At 39.5% G+C, this 12,741-nt stretch overlaps 2 protein-coding genes across 4 annotated transcripts in view; one reads left to right on the top strand and one right to left on the bottom strand.

Annotated features, from left to right (window-relative positions):
- usp24 (ubiquitin specific peptidase 24) overlaps positions 1 to 2,993 on the bottom strand; it is a 33,403-nt gene extending 30,410 nt beyond the window's left edge. For all 3 annotated transcript variants that reach the window (XM_040039996.1, XM_040039997.1, XM_040039998.1), the window contains exon 1: positions 2,553 to 2,993. In XM_040039996.1, the coding sequence (XP_039895930.1) occupies positions 2,553 to 2,831 (279 nt within the window). In that variant the 5' untranslated portion in view covers positions 2,832 to 2,993. The remainder of the gene's footprint in view (positions 1 to 2,552) is intronic.
- A 1,429-nt stretch (positions 2,994 to 4,422) lies between these two features.
- On the top strand, positions 4,423 to 7,130 carry bloc1s2 (biogenesis of lysosomal organelles complex-1, subunit 2). Its single transcript, XM_040040474.1, has 5 exons — positions 4,423 to 4,690; positions 4,926 to 5,042; positions 5,203 to 5,322; positions 5,423 to 5,527; positions 6,180 to 7,130. The coding sequence occupies exons 1-5, from the start codon at positions 4,441 to 4,443 to the stop codon at positions 6,209 to 6,211; spliced, it is 624 nt and encodes a 207-aa protein (XP_039896408.1). The 5' UTR covers positions 4,423 to 4,440; the 3' UTR covers positions 6,212 to 7,130.
- Positions 7,131 to 12,741: the final 5,611 nt, after the last annotated feature.

The following is a 12,741-nucleotide window of genomic DNA, read 5'->3' as shown; positions in this document are numbered from 1 at the left end:
ATTAAGGCTCAGCTGGAATAAGAAGACAGAAGAAGGCAGTGGCAGTGAAGCCTAGGAGTCTATGTGGTAAAAGCAAAAACAGTTAAAGGGTTAGTAAATTATTTATGCCATAAACTTGCTTACATATTCATGAGGTCAAGTGTATATTTATGATTATCCTTCACAGCCTCTTCCTCTCAAACAGTGCTGCCCAGCCAATTCATTCAACATTTAAGGATGGCGCAAACTAGGTGCAGATGTTAAAGTAATAACTGAACCATTTAATAAAGCTTGACCTGCTGTGTTACATTGGAAATTATGTTAAACTACAACTGCGCACTAGGATTCAACTTCCACTACATTATGACTGTAACAAACTATTAGAGACCATTGCTCATGTGGAAGCTGCACAGTATAAATATTAATTAGCGGTACAGTTAAATATAGTTATATACATATTAACATAAACAGTGGTCAGTGCATTCAGTACATGACTGTCCTGCATATCGATGTATATGAGAAAATATTATTAATCAATCACAGAGAGGAGAAGAGGAGGCAAAGGGAAAGATAAAGCATAAAGGATAAAGGAGGAGCATCATATTTCATCTCTTCCCTTTCTTAGAAAATTAAATACGACAGATAGATGAGAGGAAGAAAAGCTGGAGAAAGACTAAACTAATACAGATCTTTGGAAACACCCCAATGAAAGAGCACAACTGGCAGAATTACCTAACCACAAGTCAATGCCCTGTTTCAAAGAAGTACAATATAGGGAAAACCACAAATCACCATGAAACATGCACTAGGCTCCAATACTTTCAATGCTTCCAGACTTAAGGGCTTTAGAGGGAAAAGGCTGAAAAGCACTGCATGCGTGTGGCTGGCCTGGACAATGAGGTAACTCGGTGCCACTGTTACTATGCACCCGCAATCCTCCTGGGATCCTCTGCAAAAACTGCAACGTGTTTGTGTGTGTCAGGGACACTGCAGGGCTATATTTAGGAGCATGACATGAGGCCAAAGACCTATGACAGCCTTCATGAACATTAATACAAGAAACAAGGGAAGAGAAGAGGGCAAATACAGCACTTTCCAACTTTGGATTATTCTCTATAACTTTATAATTTTTGTAGGAATGAGTGAGATTTATTTCTCTGTAGTATATCAAATACGCCACACACACGCACAGACACATTTATATAGCAATTACAATAAATGCTCAACTAGTAAATAGTAGCAAATATGTTTGGTTGGAAAAAGATTCAAATTGCACTTCTAACTTTTTCTGGCAGATGAACAAACAGGGGGAAAATGGGATTAAATAACAGGAGTTACTTGGTGGTAAATTAATCTGTAACAACATCATTATTAGAATGTTTTTAAACATAGGCTTCTTATTGACCTGTGGGTGTGCTCTATTTTCTGCACACTGTGAATGCCAAGTGTTGTTTATATTACACTTACTAAAACAGCCTGTAATAAACCACCACCGTGATAACGGGGTAGAAGAAAAAGCAGGTGTAAACAGGAACAGGTCAGTAGTTTATGTGCACTTATTCTATTGACCCACAATCACAGCATCTCACTACAATCAAAGGGACACAACAGGTGGCTATCAAGTCTGAATCAATAACCTCACAAATTGAAGGACTGGTCACTTTCAATAGCCTTAAGTTTTTGGAAATCTATAAAAGCAATGGGTTTGAGGTTAGGTTTGTGTTTAAGGTGTTCAAGGTGTCAGGTGAATCATATGTAGATGGGCATCTGCGGTTTACTGTAATAGCACATAAACGCCGTAAATTAGGACAAAGTGTTAAGACCTGTAGGTAGGTAAATTACTGTGAAAGAACTAGTGACTGGTATTTTTCAATCAACTACAACCCTTCTCATACACGCAATATGTAAGAATTATCAATGAATGACACAAAAATAGACACTCATTTGATGACAACTGACATTATGAATAGAAAAATAATCAAAATGGCCACGTATGCTTAAAAATGAAATTGCGAAACCGCTCTAAGCCCGGTTCGAGTGGACTGCAATTCCTACAGGAGCGGAGCAGTCTGATAACCATCCAGCTAACGTTAGCTAACACATGCAAAGCAGACATAAGAGATCAAACTGTCTGCCTGCAAGCTGACTGGCTGATAGAGCTGTTTACCTGTTACCAGAGGTCCCAGCTGAAATCTCTAACTGCAATCCCCCAGAGTGATGCCTCTGTGCTCCTAACCTTGGTCCCCTTACTGGCGCGTTTAACTCTAAACTAACGTTAGCTAGCCTGCTACAAGCTAACTGCGTTAGCTTTTATGTTCAAAATAGGCTTTCAGCGCAATTTTTAAAGGAACGAAGCTTAACAATCACAGGCAACTCTCTTGCCCTCTCCATTAGTATCGAACAGAATTTTACCTCCTGCTCTGACAGTTCGCGTTAGGTGCATGTAGCACTGAAGATGCTAAGTTTAGCCAGTTAAATGGGCGAGCCCACTCTTTCTTGCAAGCGGCAATTAGCCCGGTTTCCTCCCCTCGCTGCTTCAATTCATGGTTGCTAAAACTACAGGTTTCTCTTACCTCACTATCCACTACGTCGTGGTATGCTGGAGGAGGGTCAAACCCTCCTGTGCCAGTCCGCCCGCTGTTTTCCCCCTCTCCACTCGAGCCCAAGCCGGGGTTAGGCCCACTCTCCATCGGTTCATATCCATACCCGAGTCCGGGGCTTTCGTTCGTCAAGAGCGCCACTGCCTCGTTGATGTCATTCTTAGCCAGCCGGAGCGCTTTTCGTATCACGTCGGGGTCTGGGAAGCCCATACAGAGGAGCGTCGTTATGTGCTGCTCCTCTTCGGTCTCCATTTTTGGGGTGTCTCTGTCTAGCAGACTAGTAGTAACGGGGTTTTCGGCACAGCCCTGTAGCTGTGCACGCCGCCATGTTTACAGTCCGCTGCTACTAGCCTGTCACGATTTGCTTCGCTCACAACAGCGCCGACACAGGTGTTACGGCGACTTCTGCCTGCCAAGCGCTGCATGCTTCTCGCGGGAGCGCGCAGAGGGAAACGAAAGTCATTTTATTTTGACGCAAGGCCCAATTTCATATGTAACTATTGCTTAATAATTTATTTTTTAAAAATCCCAGCTGTCCCCCTTTCCTTTCACTTAAGTATAAGTGCATTCTGGAAACGTTCACATTTCATAAACAGTCCATTTATTAAACTGATGAACAAGAGCCTGAGATGTCATTTAAATGGGCTCAATGCAGTTTTGAACACTACTTAAAGAAGTCCTGACCCTTTTCTTTCCAATTTTGAACAATAATTTTTCACATTCACCTGGTCTTACAAAAAAATGACGTACTGTAGTAAAGAAAGGAAACCCATCAGTGGGATTTAGTTTTCTTTCCTTGTCCAACTTACTTTAGTTGTGGTATGGTAAGTAAAATTATGTGTGTGTATATATATATATATATATATATATATATATATATATATATATATATATATATATAGAGAGAGAGAGAGAGAGAGAGAGAGAGAGAGAGAGAGAGAGAGAGAGATATGTGTGTGTGTGTGTGTGTGAGCCTAGTAAAAAGTTCAAAATTCCTGGACTCCTTCTTTTTGCGATGTTTACATTCCCCAGCCATGCAGTAGGCCAGTTCGGGCACTTTCCTCGTCCCCTGGCCACACATTTGACATCCATTCTCAAACCGTTTAACAATAGTGTCATTTTCACTGCTGGTGTAATTATAATGTATGGCCGTCTATTTTGATTAGAAAGTAAAATAAAAATGAAAAAAGACGTTCTTTTTTTTCTAGAAAAATGAGCATTGCAACAAAATTTGAGAAACCACAGAAATATTATAAAGTATTAACAATCTTAAAATTTTGACCTACCGTTGTTATTTTCACAAATAAAACTTTTCTTCGATTAAATTTGGTGTAACCTTCTTAGGGATCAAAACACTTGGTTATAATCATGGGACGAAACATGATAAAAGGGCTATATGTAAGTTTTAAAATGGTGGCAGCTGAAGGAACAGATAATTAATTGTGAGGATCAGTTCAGATCAGACATCAGCTCATACCACCAGCACCTTACTCTGAGAATGGTTTAATTAGAAAAACCCTAGCCCAGGTTAGTTTTCTTTTGTTTTGTTCAGCAAAATGCTTTCAGACATTAACTTAGACTTAGACTTAACCTTCTTAACTGAACATTAACACGTGAGCAATGAATGTTTGAAGATATTGCAGTTTATAATAAATTGCTGTAGTTTATAAAAATGTATAATAATTTAGTTTTGTTAAATAAATAAAATAAATATTTTTTCAGGCATAAGTGCCTGATAAACCATGTTATTTAAAAGTCCAACTTTTTTTTTTACATTTATATTAAAGCTACAGAGGATACCCTTTAAATACCGAAGAGCCGTTTACTAATGAAGGGCGTGGCTTTGCCATAGAGCGCGAGAATGGGAGCGGCGGCTGTTGGTGGCGGGCGTGCGTCACGTGAACGCTCGGCTCATGTGACAGGGGAAAATCAAAACAGGAACAAAATGGCAGCAACTGGAGACGAAGCCGCTGCCATGGACAGCATCTCCAGGGCACCATCGACTCATTCGGCGACTCTGAATCCGACCGCAAGTGATAGCGGTCAAGCAGAGGGCCCGGGGGATGCAGCGGAAAGCCTCGCAGCCGCTCCGAAAAAACACGGCACAAACAGTGAGTCCTGTTTTTTTTTTTTTTGCACTTCCCTAGCTAATGCTAATATAGCATACAGTAATCCAATTATTTAGTTTTCTATTTGTGGGTCTTACATTGTCTGCTCTACATGGCATCCTTCTTATTTGTGTAATGTGATTGTATTTTGCGTTATTTCATTTATATTGTGGCCACATTTAAGTTTGCAACTGGATTTAAAAGCTGCGCTGTGTTAATGCTGCTGCATTGTTTTCAGGTGATGGTGGTGTGGAGACAGCAGAGGAGGCTGTGGAGCCTGCAGAGCCTGATATAAACGAGTTGTGCACCGATATGTTTGAAAAGATGGCCATCTTCTTGCAAGGAGAACTAACAGGTCTCTTATTTTTTGAATATTGGAAACACTCGCATTTTCTTTTCAAAGTATGAAACAGTTATTCTTAAATGTCAAAGCCATAGGGCCAGTTGCTGATGTTCTTTGCTACTCGTATTCATTCTTACCCATTTTTCTCTAAATGTTCTCCCAATCTCCTTAGGCACTTGTGAGGATTACCGTCTATTGGAGAACATGAACAAGATTACTAGCTTGAAGTATATGGAAATGAAAGACATTAGCATTAACATCAGTCGTAACCTACAGGATCTTAACAACAAGTGTGAGTACAAAAAAACTAAAAAAAACTAGCCCCATAATTTTCATCTGTTACTGGAACTTGTAATATAAGAAGACTTGTCTGGTGTGCATGTTTTCTTTAGATGCAAGTTTACAGCCCTACTTGGACCAAATAAACCAGATTGAGGAGCAAGTATCTGCACTTGAACAAGCTGCTTACAAATTGGATGCATACTCCAAGAAACTGGGTAAGACAGTTAATGACAGAGGTGTAAAAGTGTTTGTTCTGCACAGAGGACAGGATATCTTTTGACACAACATAACTGAATCAGAGTCAAGGATGTTCTAAAAAGCACATCTTAGGTAAAATTAAAATCAACAGCTGAAAGCAAAACACATTTGGGGCAGTGTTATCCATTCTTTACTATTATAATTTTTAGATTTCACTGGTGGCTCTACATTTTTTTATCTTTAAATGTAAAGTTACTTTAGGAAAGTAACTTTGTCATTGTTTGTTTTTTGATTTCACAGTACCATCTTTCTTTGTTTTAATTTGCTATGTCTAGTGAACATATTATTATTATTATTATTATTATTATTATTATTATTATTATTATTATTATTATTTTTTTTTTTTTTTGTTGTGTCTTTGAGAGCACAGTCAAGGTGACAGTGTAGGCTCTTTCTGTATCTGTTGGCTGTTGAGGTTATTATTTATGGTAAAGTCAGCACAATCGTGTTGGCAGCTTCCATGCCAATAGATGGCGCTGTGTCACCACAAACAATTCCTGACCTAAATATTTTAATGTTAAGGTCAAACATTATTTGATTGCACCATAACTGAACAATGTATTTTTATTACAATAGAGTGAGAAGTCATCCCTTTCTTTATCTTTATAGAAGCCAGATTTAAAAAACTGGAGAAGCGATGAAGGGGAAGAGGCGGTAGACTGAGAGCTATGGTGCCTTCCCTTTCACCCTGCCTTGCATTCTGTTTTCCCTGCCAGTGGAGCCAGGACCTGCAGGGAGGATGTGAACTGAGACTGAAACAACAAACAGTCAGAGACACTTTGACACGTAGAAAATACCAAGGAGGAAGCAGCTGAATGCACATGAGTTAGTAATGCAGTGTTTGACTTAGATTTGACTCCAATATCACGCAGCCAAGGTATACAACGTATACCCAAATCCTTTTGCAGATGTCTTTTTTTTTTTTTTTTTTTTTCCCCTTTGTAGAATTAAAAACTCTAAATAGACGGGCTATATTAACTGCGAGATGGAGGATATATTTATTACTAATCAGATAGAAATTCAATGGAGTATTCAACAGCAATGTTATACACAATTTACATGGCAAAGCATGGTCACAGATGTGTTTTAAGAATGTGTTGGAATCCCAGTCTCCTTCCTTGGAAATTGTCTGATACTGAGCCCTGAAAATTTCATTTGGTAGTTCTGACTTAAAATGAATGGTATAAAAAAAACTTTTACACATTCACTAAAGACTTCAAGATGTTTACCAATGATGAAGCTATTGTATAGAGGGCAGTTGATAATGATGACACTTTGACCATGGAGTTTGAAATCTGGAGTTTAAAGGCATTTAATATGACTGGCTTTTTTCCTTTTTTTTTTTTTTTTTTTTTTTTTTTTTGTTTGGGAATAAATTATGATCTGCATATCATTGCTTGATTGATAATACTTTCCTTACAATGGTACTTATTATTTTGCTTTATGAACATGTACATGAGGTGTGTATGTTTTGGGTGTTTTTGTTTGTTTTAGAGCTAATGTAATGACGAGGGGAAGGGAGAGGAGAGGTCCTCTTCAAACTGGTGGAGTGCAGCTTAATAAAAAAAAAAAGTGATGGTAGCCAAGGAATACAAAACTCAAGTGTAGCAGTTTTTATTTTATTTTTTTTTAATTTTTTACAATAAATAAACGTAAAAACAAACAAACAAGCTAAAGTCCAACTATATATTATAAGTATGGGTGTAACAGTCTTGAAACAAATGCTCTAGTAGCAGCCATTGGAAACCAGTCGCCTGTTCTGTCTCAGGACCCAGTAAAAAGGCCTTTTTACTGGGTCCAGCTTCTCTGCCATACCAGTTCCACAGGCATTCATGGGGCGATCGTGGCTCAAAGAGTTGGCAGTTCGTCTTGTAACCGGAAGGTTGCCGGTTCGAGCCCCGGCTCGGACAGTCTCGGTCGTTGTGTCCTTGGGCAAGACACTTCACCCTACTGGTGTTGGCCAGAGGGGCTGATGGCGAGATATGGCAGCCTCGCTTCTGTCAGTCTGCCCCAGGGCAGCTGTGGCTACAACTGTAGCTTGCCTCCACCAGTGTGTGAATGTGAGAATGAATGAATAGTGGAATTGTACAGCGCTTTGAGGGCTCCGAAAAGCGCTATATAAAATGCAATCCATTATTATTATTCAAGGGTAGAGCTCCTTGGCATACATATGTACTATCGATCCTGTTGGTCCCCTTCCTCTGCTGAAGCTCTGCTGCCTCATATGCACCTGCTCTCTTGACTGTCCTCACCTCCCATCTTTTATGCAGAGTGTGCACTGTTGATACTTTGTTTAATTAGGAAGATGTGAGAAGGAAGTAGAAACATTTCAAAACAAAATCATGCAAAATATGAAGGCTATAAAACATTAAATCTTTCACCTCATGACATAAACGGTGAAAACAGGTTCTCAGATGAAATTTGTATTGACAGCAGATGGCGGACTTGTACCATGATAATGCTCTAAACTAGTACATTGTTGACAAATTAGATATAGTAAACTGTAATTCTGGAAAAACTGACCCACTCCTGAAAGAGGTTTGAGTCACAAACTTCTCAAATGAACTCTGGGAAAACCGAGACCAACAGAGGGAAATGGATGACACACACTTGATAATTCAAAGGAAAGGATGAATGCGTGACTGAAGATGTGTGTGATGCCCTATGCCTCCTTTGTTTCCTTCTTTAAATTAGCTCTCCCAGAGCCGAACAGAGCCATGTTTGCCATAGGCAACAGATTATCCAAACTGATAGAACCTCCCTCTGTGTGTTGTTTCATGCACACATATTCATGCGTGTGTGTGTGTTTGTATAAGGACTAATCTAAAACAGGTCTCTGTCATTAGTCCAGTTGAGGCCCTGGCGCAGAGGGAGCCCATTATTCAAACTGTAATGTTATTTACTGTTGCACTGCGATCCTTCCATCTCTCCCTTTCCCTGCCTTTATCCAGGACCCTGGGGCATAAATTCACCTCCCCTCCCAAAGGCTCTCAAATCAGGTCTATTAGATGATTGAGAGTTGTTTTCTGAAGGCTAAATGTGAGTGCCAACAGGCAGTCAAGCATAGAAAAGAACATACAAATCACGAACCTTATAATATTAAGTTTGTAAAAATATTGTAAAAGCTGGCTGTGCTATAACATCATAATTTGGGTATCACATGTTCTGTGCTAAATGTGTGGATTTAAGACTGGACAGACATAGCATACAGAAAAAAAAGAATTCATGTAATGTGGTCAAGCATATACCCTAGGCGTGACTCAACCATCCCCATCCATTTTCTTCTGCTTATCCATGGGGATAGCATCGTGGGGCTGGAGGTAATCCCAGCTGTCACAGGGCAAGAGGCAGAGAACACCCTGGACAGGTTGCCAGGCTGCCATAGGGTTAACACAGAGAGATAGATAGCCAGTCACGCTTACAGCCAATTTAGACTCATCAATAAACCTAACCACACTACCTGCATGTCTTTGAACTATGGAAGGAAGCCACAGAACATACAAAACTCCACCCAGCAGCTTCTTGCTTTGAGGCAACATTGCTAATATCAACCAGTTAATTAAAATGCAAAGGAATTAAGGAACAATTATATCACATTTATATTTTCCAAAAAAAAGAGCTGTTATTCCAAGGTGTTGCCTTAGGAAGCAGTAAAACAAAAATATCTGACAATATTTGGAAAATGGTAAGAATAAATGGGTGAATGTGTAAGAGCCTCATACTTGTAATAACTACATTTCAAATTCTTCTCATCTTTGTGGACACACAAATACGCATCCATGCAATGCATTTAGTGCAATCAAACTAAATGTATATGCAATGTAACTTGTGCGAGATGTTGGTCAGTATAATACATGATGACTTACACTGTTAGTTGCAGAGTTAAATGACTGCATTGATAATGCCCCCGCATTATATCATTCTGCTAAATATAACGCTACAGCCAACGAATGGTTAGCTTATCATAAAGAATAACATGAAAGAGAAAAAGGAAGCCTGGCTTGTCCAAAGTTTGCAACATTTGCCTGTAAGCACTCGCAATATAACACTCATTAAATAACAAGATCAGACTATTATGAATTGAGACTTGAGGAGATTAGTGCACCTGAGTAGCAGCCTTGCATTTATCCAAATATTACAGAACAAGTGTCTGTTTCTAAACCTTTTTTCAGAAATCAGTAAAATGTCTTTTATTTTTTTCATCCCACCTTTAGAAGTGCATATTGTGTTACATATCGTAGTTACTTCAGGCAGGCCATAAAGCCGCATTCAGTCAGCTAATCTCATTGCCTGCATAAATATGATCACAGTTCAGCTGATACCCTTATACTCGTCCAATTTGCAAATCTCTCGTAATGACTTCCAGCACATCCTGGGTAGTGTAGCTGAGTGTCAAGCGACAGAGATGACATTTAGCACCTTCCAGTGTGAGGCCATAGCTCTCGGCCGGAAAAAGTTGAGATGCCTCTGGGTTGCTCAGGGGTTGCGGCTCCAAATAGACAAGTTAAAGTATCTTGGGGTCTTGTTTCACAAGTGAAAGTAAAATGGAGTGGGAGATCGACATTTGGATTAGTGCATAGTCTGCAGTGACATAGATGCTGCGCTGATCTGTTATAAAGAAGAGCTAATCATGAATGCACAGCTGGTGATTTACTGATAATAGCAATAAGATCCCAGATAAAAGCAGCACCAATGAGCTTCCCCCATAAAAGTCTGGGCTCAGCCGCAGAGACAGTATGAGGCGTTGGGTGTTCAAGAGGCGCTCGAGACCTAAGAGCTGCCTGGGCTGTCCTTAGGTGAGGTATTTCGGGGGGAAGAACCAAGGGCAGAGCAGATATGCTTGAGTGATTATAGCTGGCTTGGTAATGGTTTAGATGGAAGGATGGATGATTGAATTGCATTCTAATCAGAACACAGTGGCTGCACAACTGCAAGCCACTTTGCAACCCATCTTACTTTTAGCTTCTTTTTTTCATGATGTCATCATCTGTCTTCTTTTTTGGTCTTGCTACTCACTGTATGCCTGTGGTGGGGGATGAGGCTTTTAGGACTGCAAGGTTCTAGAACAGAACCATGCAACCAGGTAAACATTATTGCAGATGGAGATAACAATCTTCTTTTGATTATAGTGAATAATAGTGTTGTTTTTTTTTAATACAGAGCCAGGTTTGCTCTTTCCCCTACTTCCATTCTTTATGTAAAGCTGAACTGATACTGGTTATAGCTTCATATTCATTGTAAATACTTGTCAGTAATATAAATCTTCTCATCTAACTATCAGCATTATATTTTATCAAATGTCAAACTCATCATTTAATTGCTGATTTTAGACATGAAATTATCTTGACACTCATTGCTGTTTGCGTTAGGTGACCCTCTTATATTTACAGTGTTACTCAATAACTCAGTCATGTGTTTTGATGAGGATTTTACTCCATACAGGTCCAGAGTGAGTATCTTTTACTACATGCTGTGATGGGCTAACTCATACTTTATTAGATTATTGTAACAGCAAAACGCATGCTTTTAATTTTTTTCACAAGAAAACATCTCTTTTCATTCTCCTTCTCTTTTGTGATTCCCATCCACAATGTAAATGCCGATTCCCAGAGTTGTAATACACCACAGACAGCAGGGGACATGGTGCAGACAATGAGTCCTCAAAAAATATGCTCTAAAATTGATCTCGCAAACCTCATAGCTTTTCCAGCATGCAGGGCTAAAACAATGCATTACAGATGTCTTAATATATGCAACCTATATATCAATAGAAAAGAAACATAGAAGGATTTTTGATTGAATTACATATTAGTAAGATTTAATCCATTTAAAATATTGGTTACACAACACTGGAATTGTTCAAATTCATATCTTCTGAAACGATATGGCCTCAATCTGAAAGATCTCAAGAAATTCCCAGAAATGTGCCTGAGAAAGCATCAAACATATGTCCATCATCAGCTGAAGCAAAGGCGCTGTTTTCTCCAAGAGGAGATTGGGCAAGTTAACAATAACAGGGCAGGATGCCACACCACAGTGTTGTGTAACTGACAAGCAAGCACAAAGTTTGGGAAATGTTGCCTTCCTTGTTCATGAATGAGAGTGAACAAGGACACTCAGAAAGTCATTTTCAAACCACATTTGCTCTTTGTTTTTAGGCCTTGCTCAAAGTTAGCATTTGGCTTATTTGGGCAGTGTCTACAAATTTACTAGTATTGAGAAATTTAACTTTATCCCTTTGGCTTTTGTTTACTTTCACACGCACACTCTGATGAGATAAACAGCCCCCCATAACTGCACTGCAAGGCGTTTAAATACCCTTCTATGCTGCTGTAAAGCAGACCCTTTAAAGTCAGCCAGCTAGCTGAAGATAAAGAGTTTCATGTTAACATTCATTTCAAAAAATCCAACAGATCTGGGAGGTATTTGGGTGCAAATACAAGCCACATGTGAGATGTGAGGGACTGAGTCAAACTTCAAAAACTTTCTACCAGAAGGGCATGAAAAGCCACATGAGGTCAACGTTTGGCATTGCAATCATTCACCTACTTCTGCTGCTCACACCTTTGTCATATAATGTGCACATGTGAGAATGCAAAGGGAAAAAAAACACACAAAACCTACACATGTCACATCTGACCTCACTAAAATTCAACTCCAAAAGCCAGTGTCTGTCAGGTATGTAGTTCTTGGAAACACACCAACCAATGCTAGACAAATGCAATCCATTCTGATTAGACCAAAAATGTCCACGCTATCCTTCCATTATTGCAAATCTAAAATGACACCAGATGCGACTGTTGCACAAAACCATAGCTGCAACGTTGTTTTGAATGTGAGGCAAAACCCAGCTGTTCTCAGTAGGTAGGAGACTCATGTTGTCAGAATCTGTTTCTGGCGTCAGATCACGCATTGCTCCTGGCAGCATTGAAAGGAGGACCGAGAGAATCTTTTCCCTGCAGGGCGTCATAACTAACACCACCTGAGGACAGTTTGGTTTAATCCTGCTCAAAATGTGATGTTGGTTCAGTCCTGGTGCACTGACGTTGTTTGTGTTCCTGTTTTGACTTTCTATGAAGAGTCTTCCTTTCATGCTCACTGCGTTCAACACCATGTCTAAATTGATTGAGCGCCTTTAAAGCACCGCTCAAACTCTTTGGCAGCACAGTGT

The sequence above is a fragment of the Simochromis diagramma genome, unplaced genomic scaffold, assembly GCF_900408965.1.
Source record: "Simochromis diagramma unplaced genomic scaffold, fSimDia1.1 OVJJ01000026.1, whole genome shotgun sequence".
Classification (NCBI taxonomy): domain Eukaryota; kingdom Metazoa; phylum Chordata; class Actinopteri; order Cichliformes; family Cichlidae; genus Simochromis; species Simochromis diagramma.
This window is presented reverse-complemented; position numbering and strand designations above follow the sequence as displayed.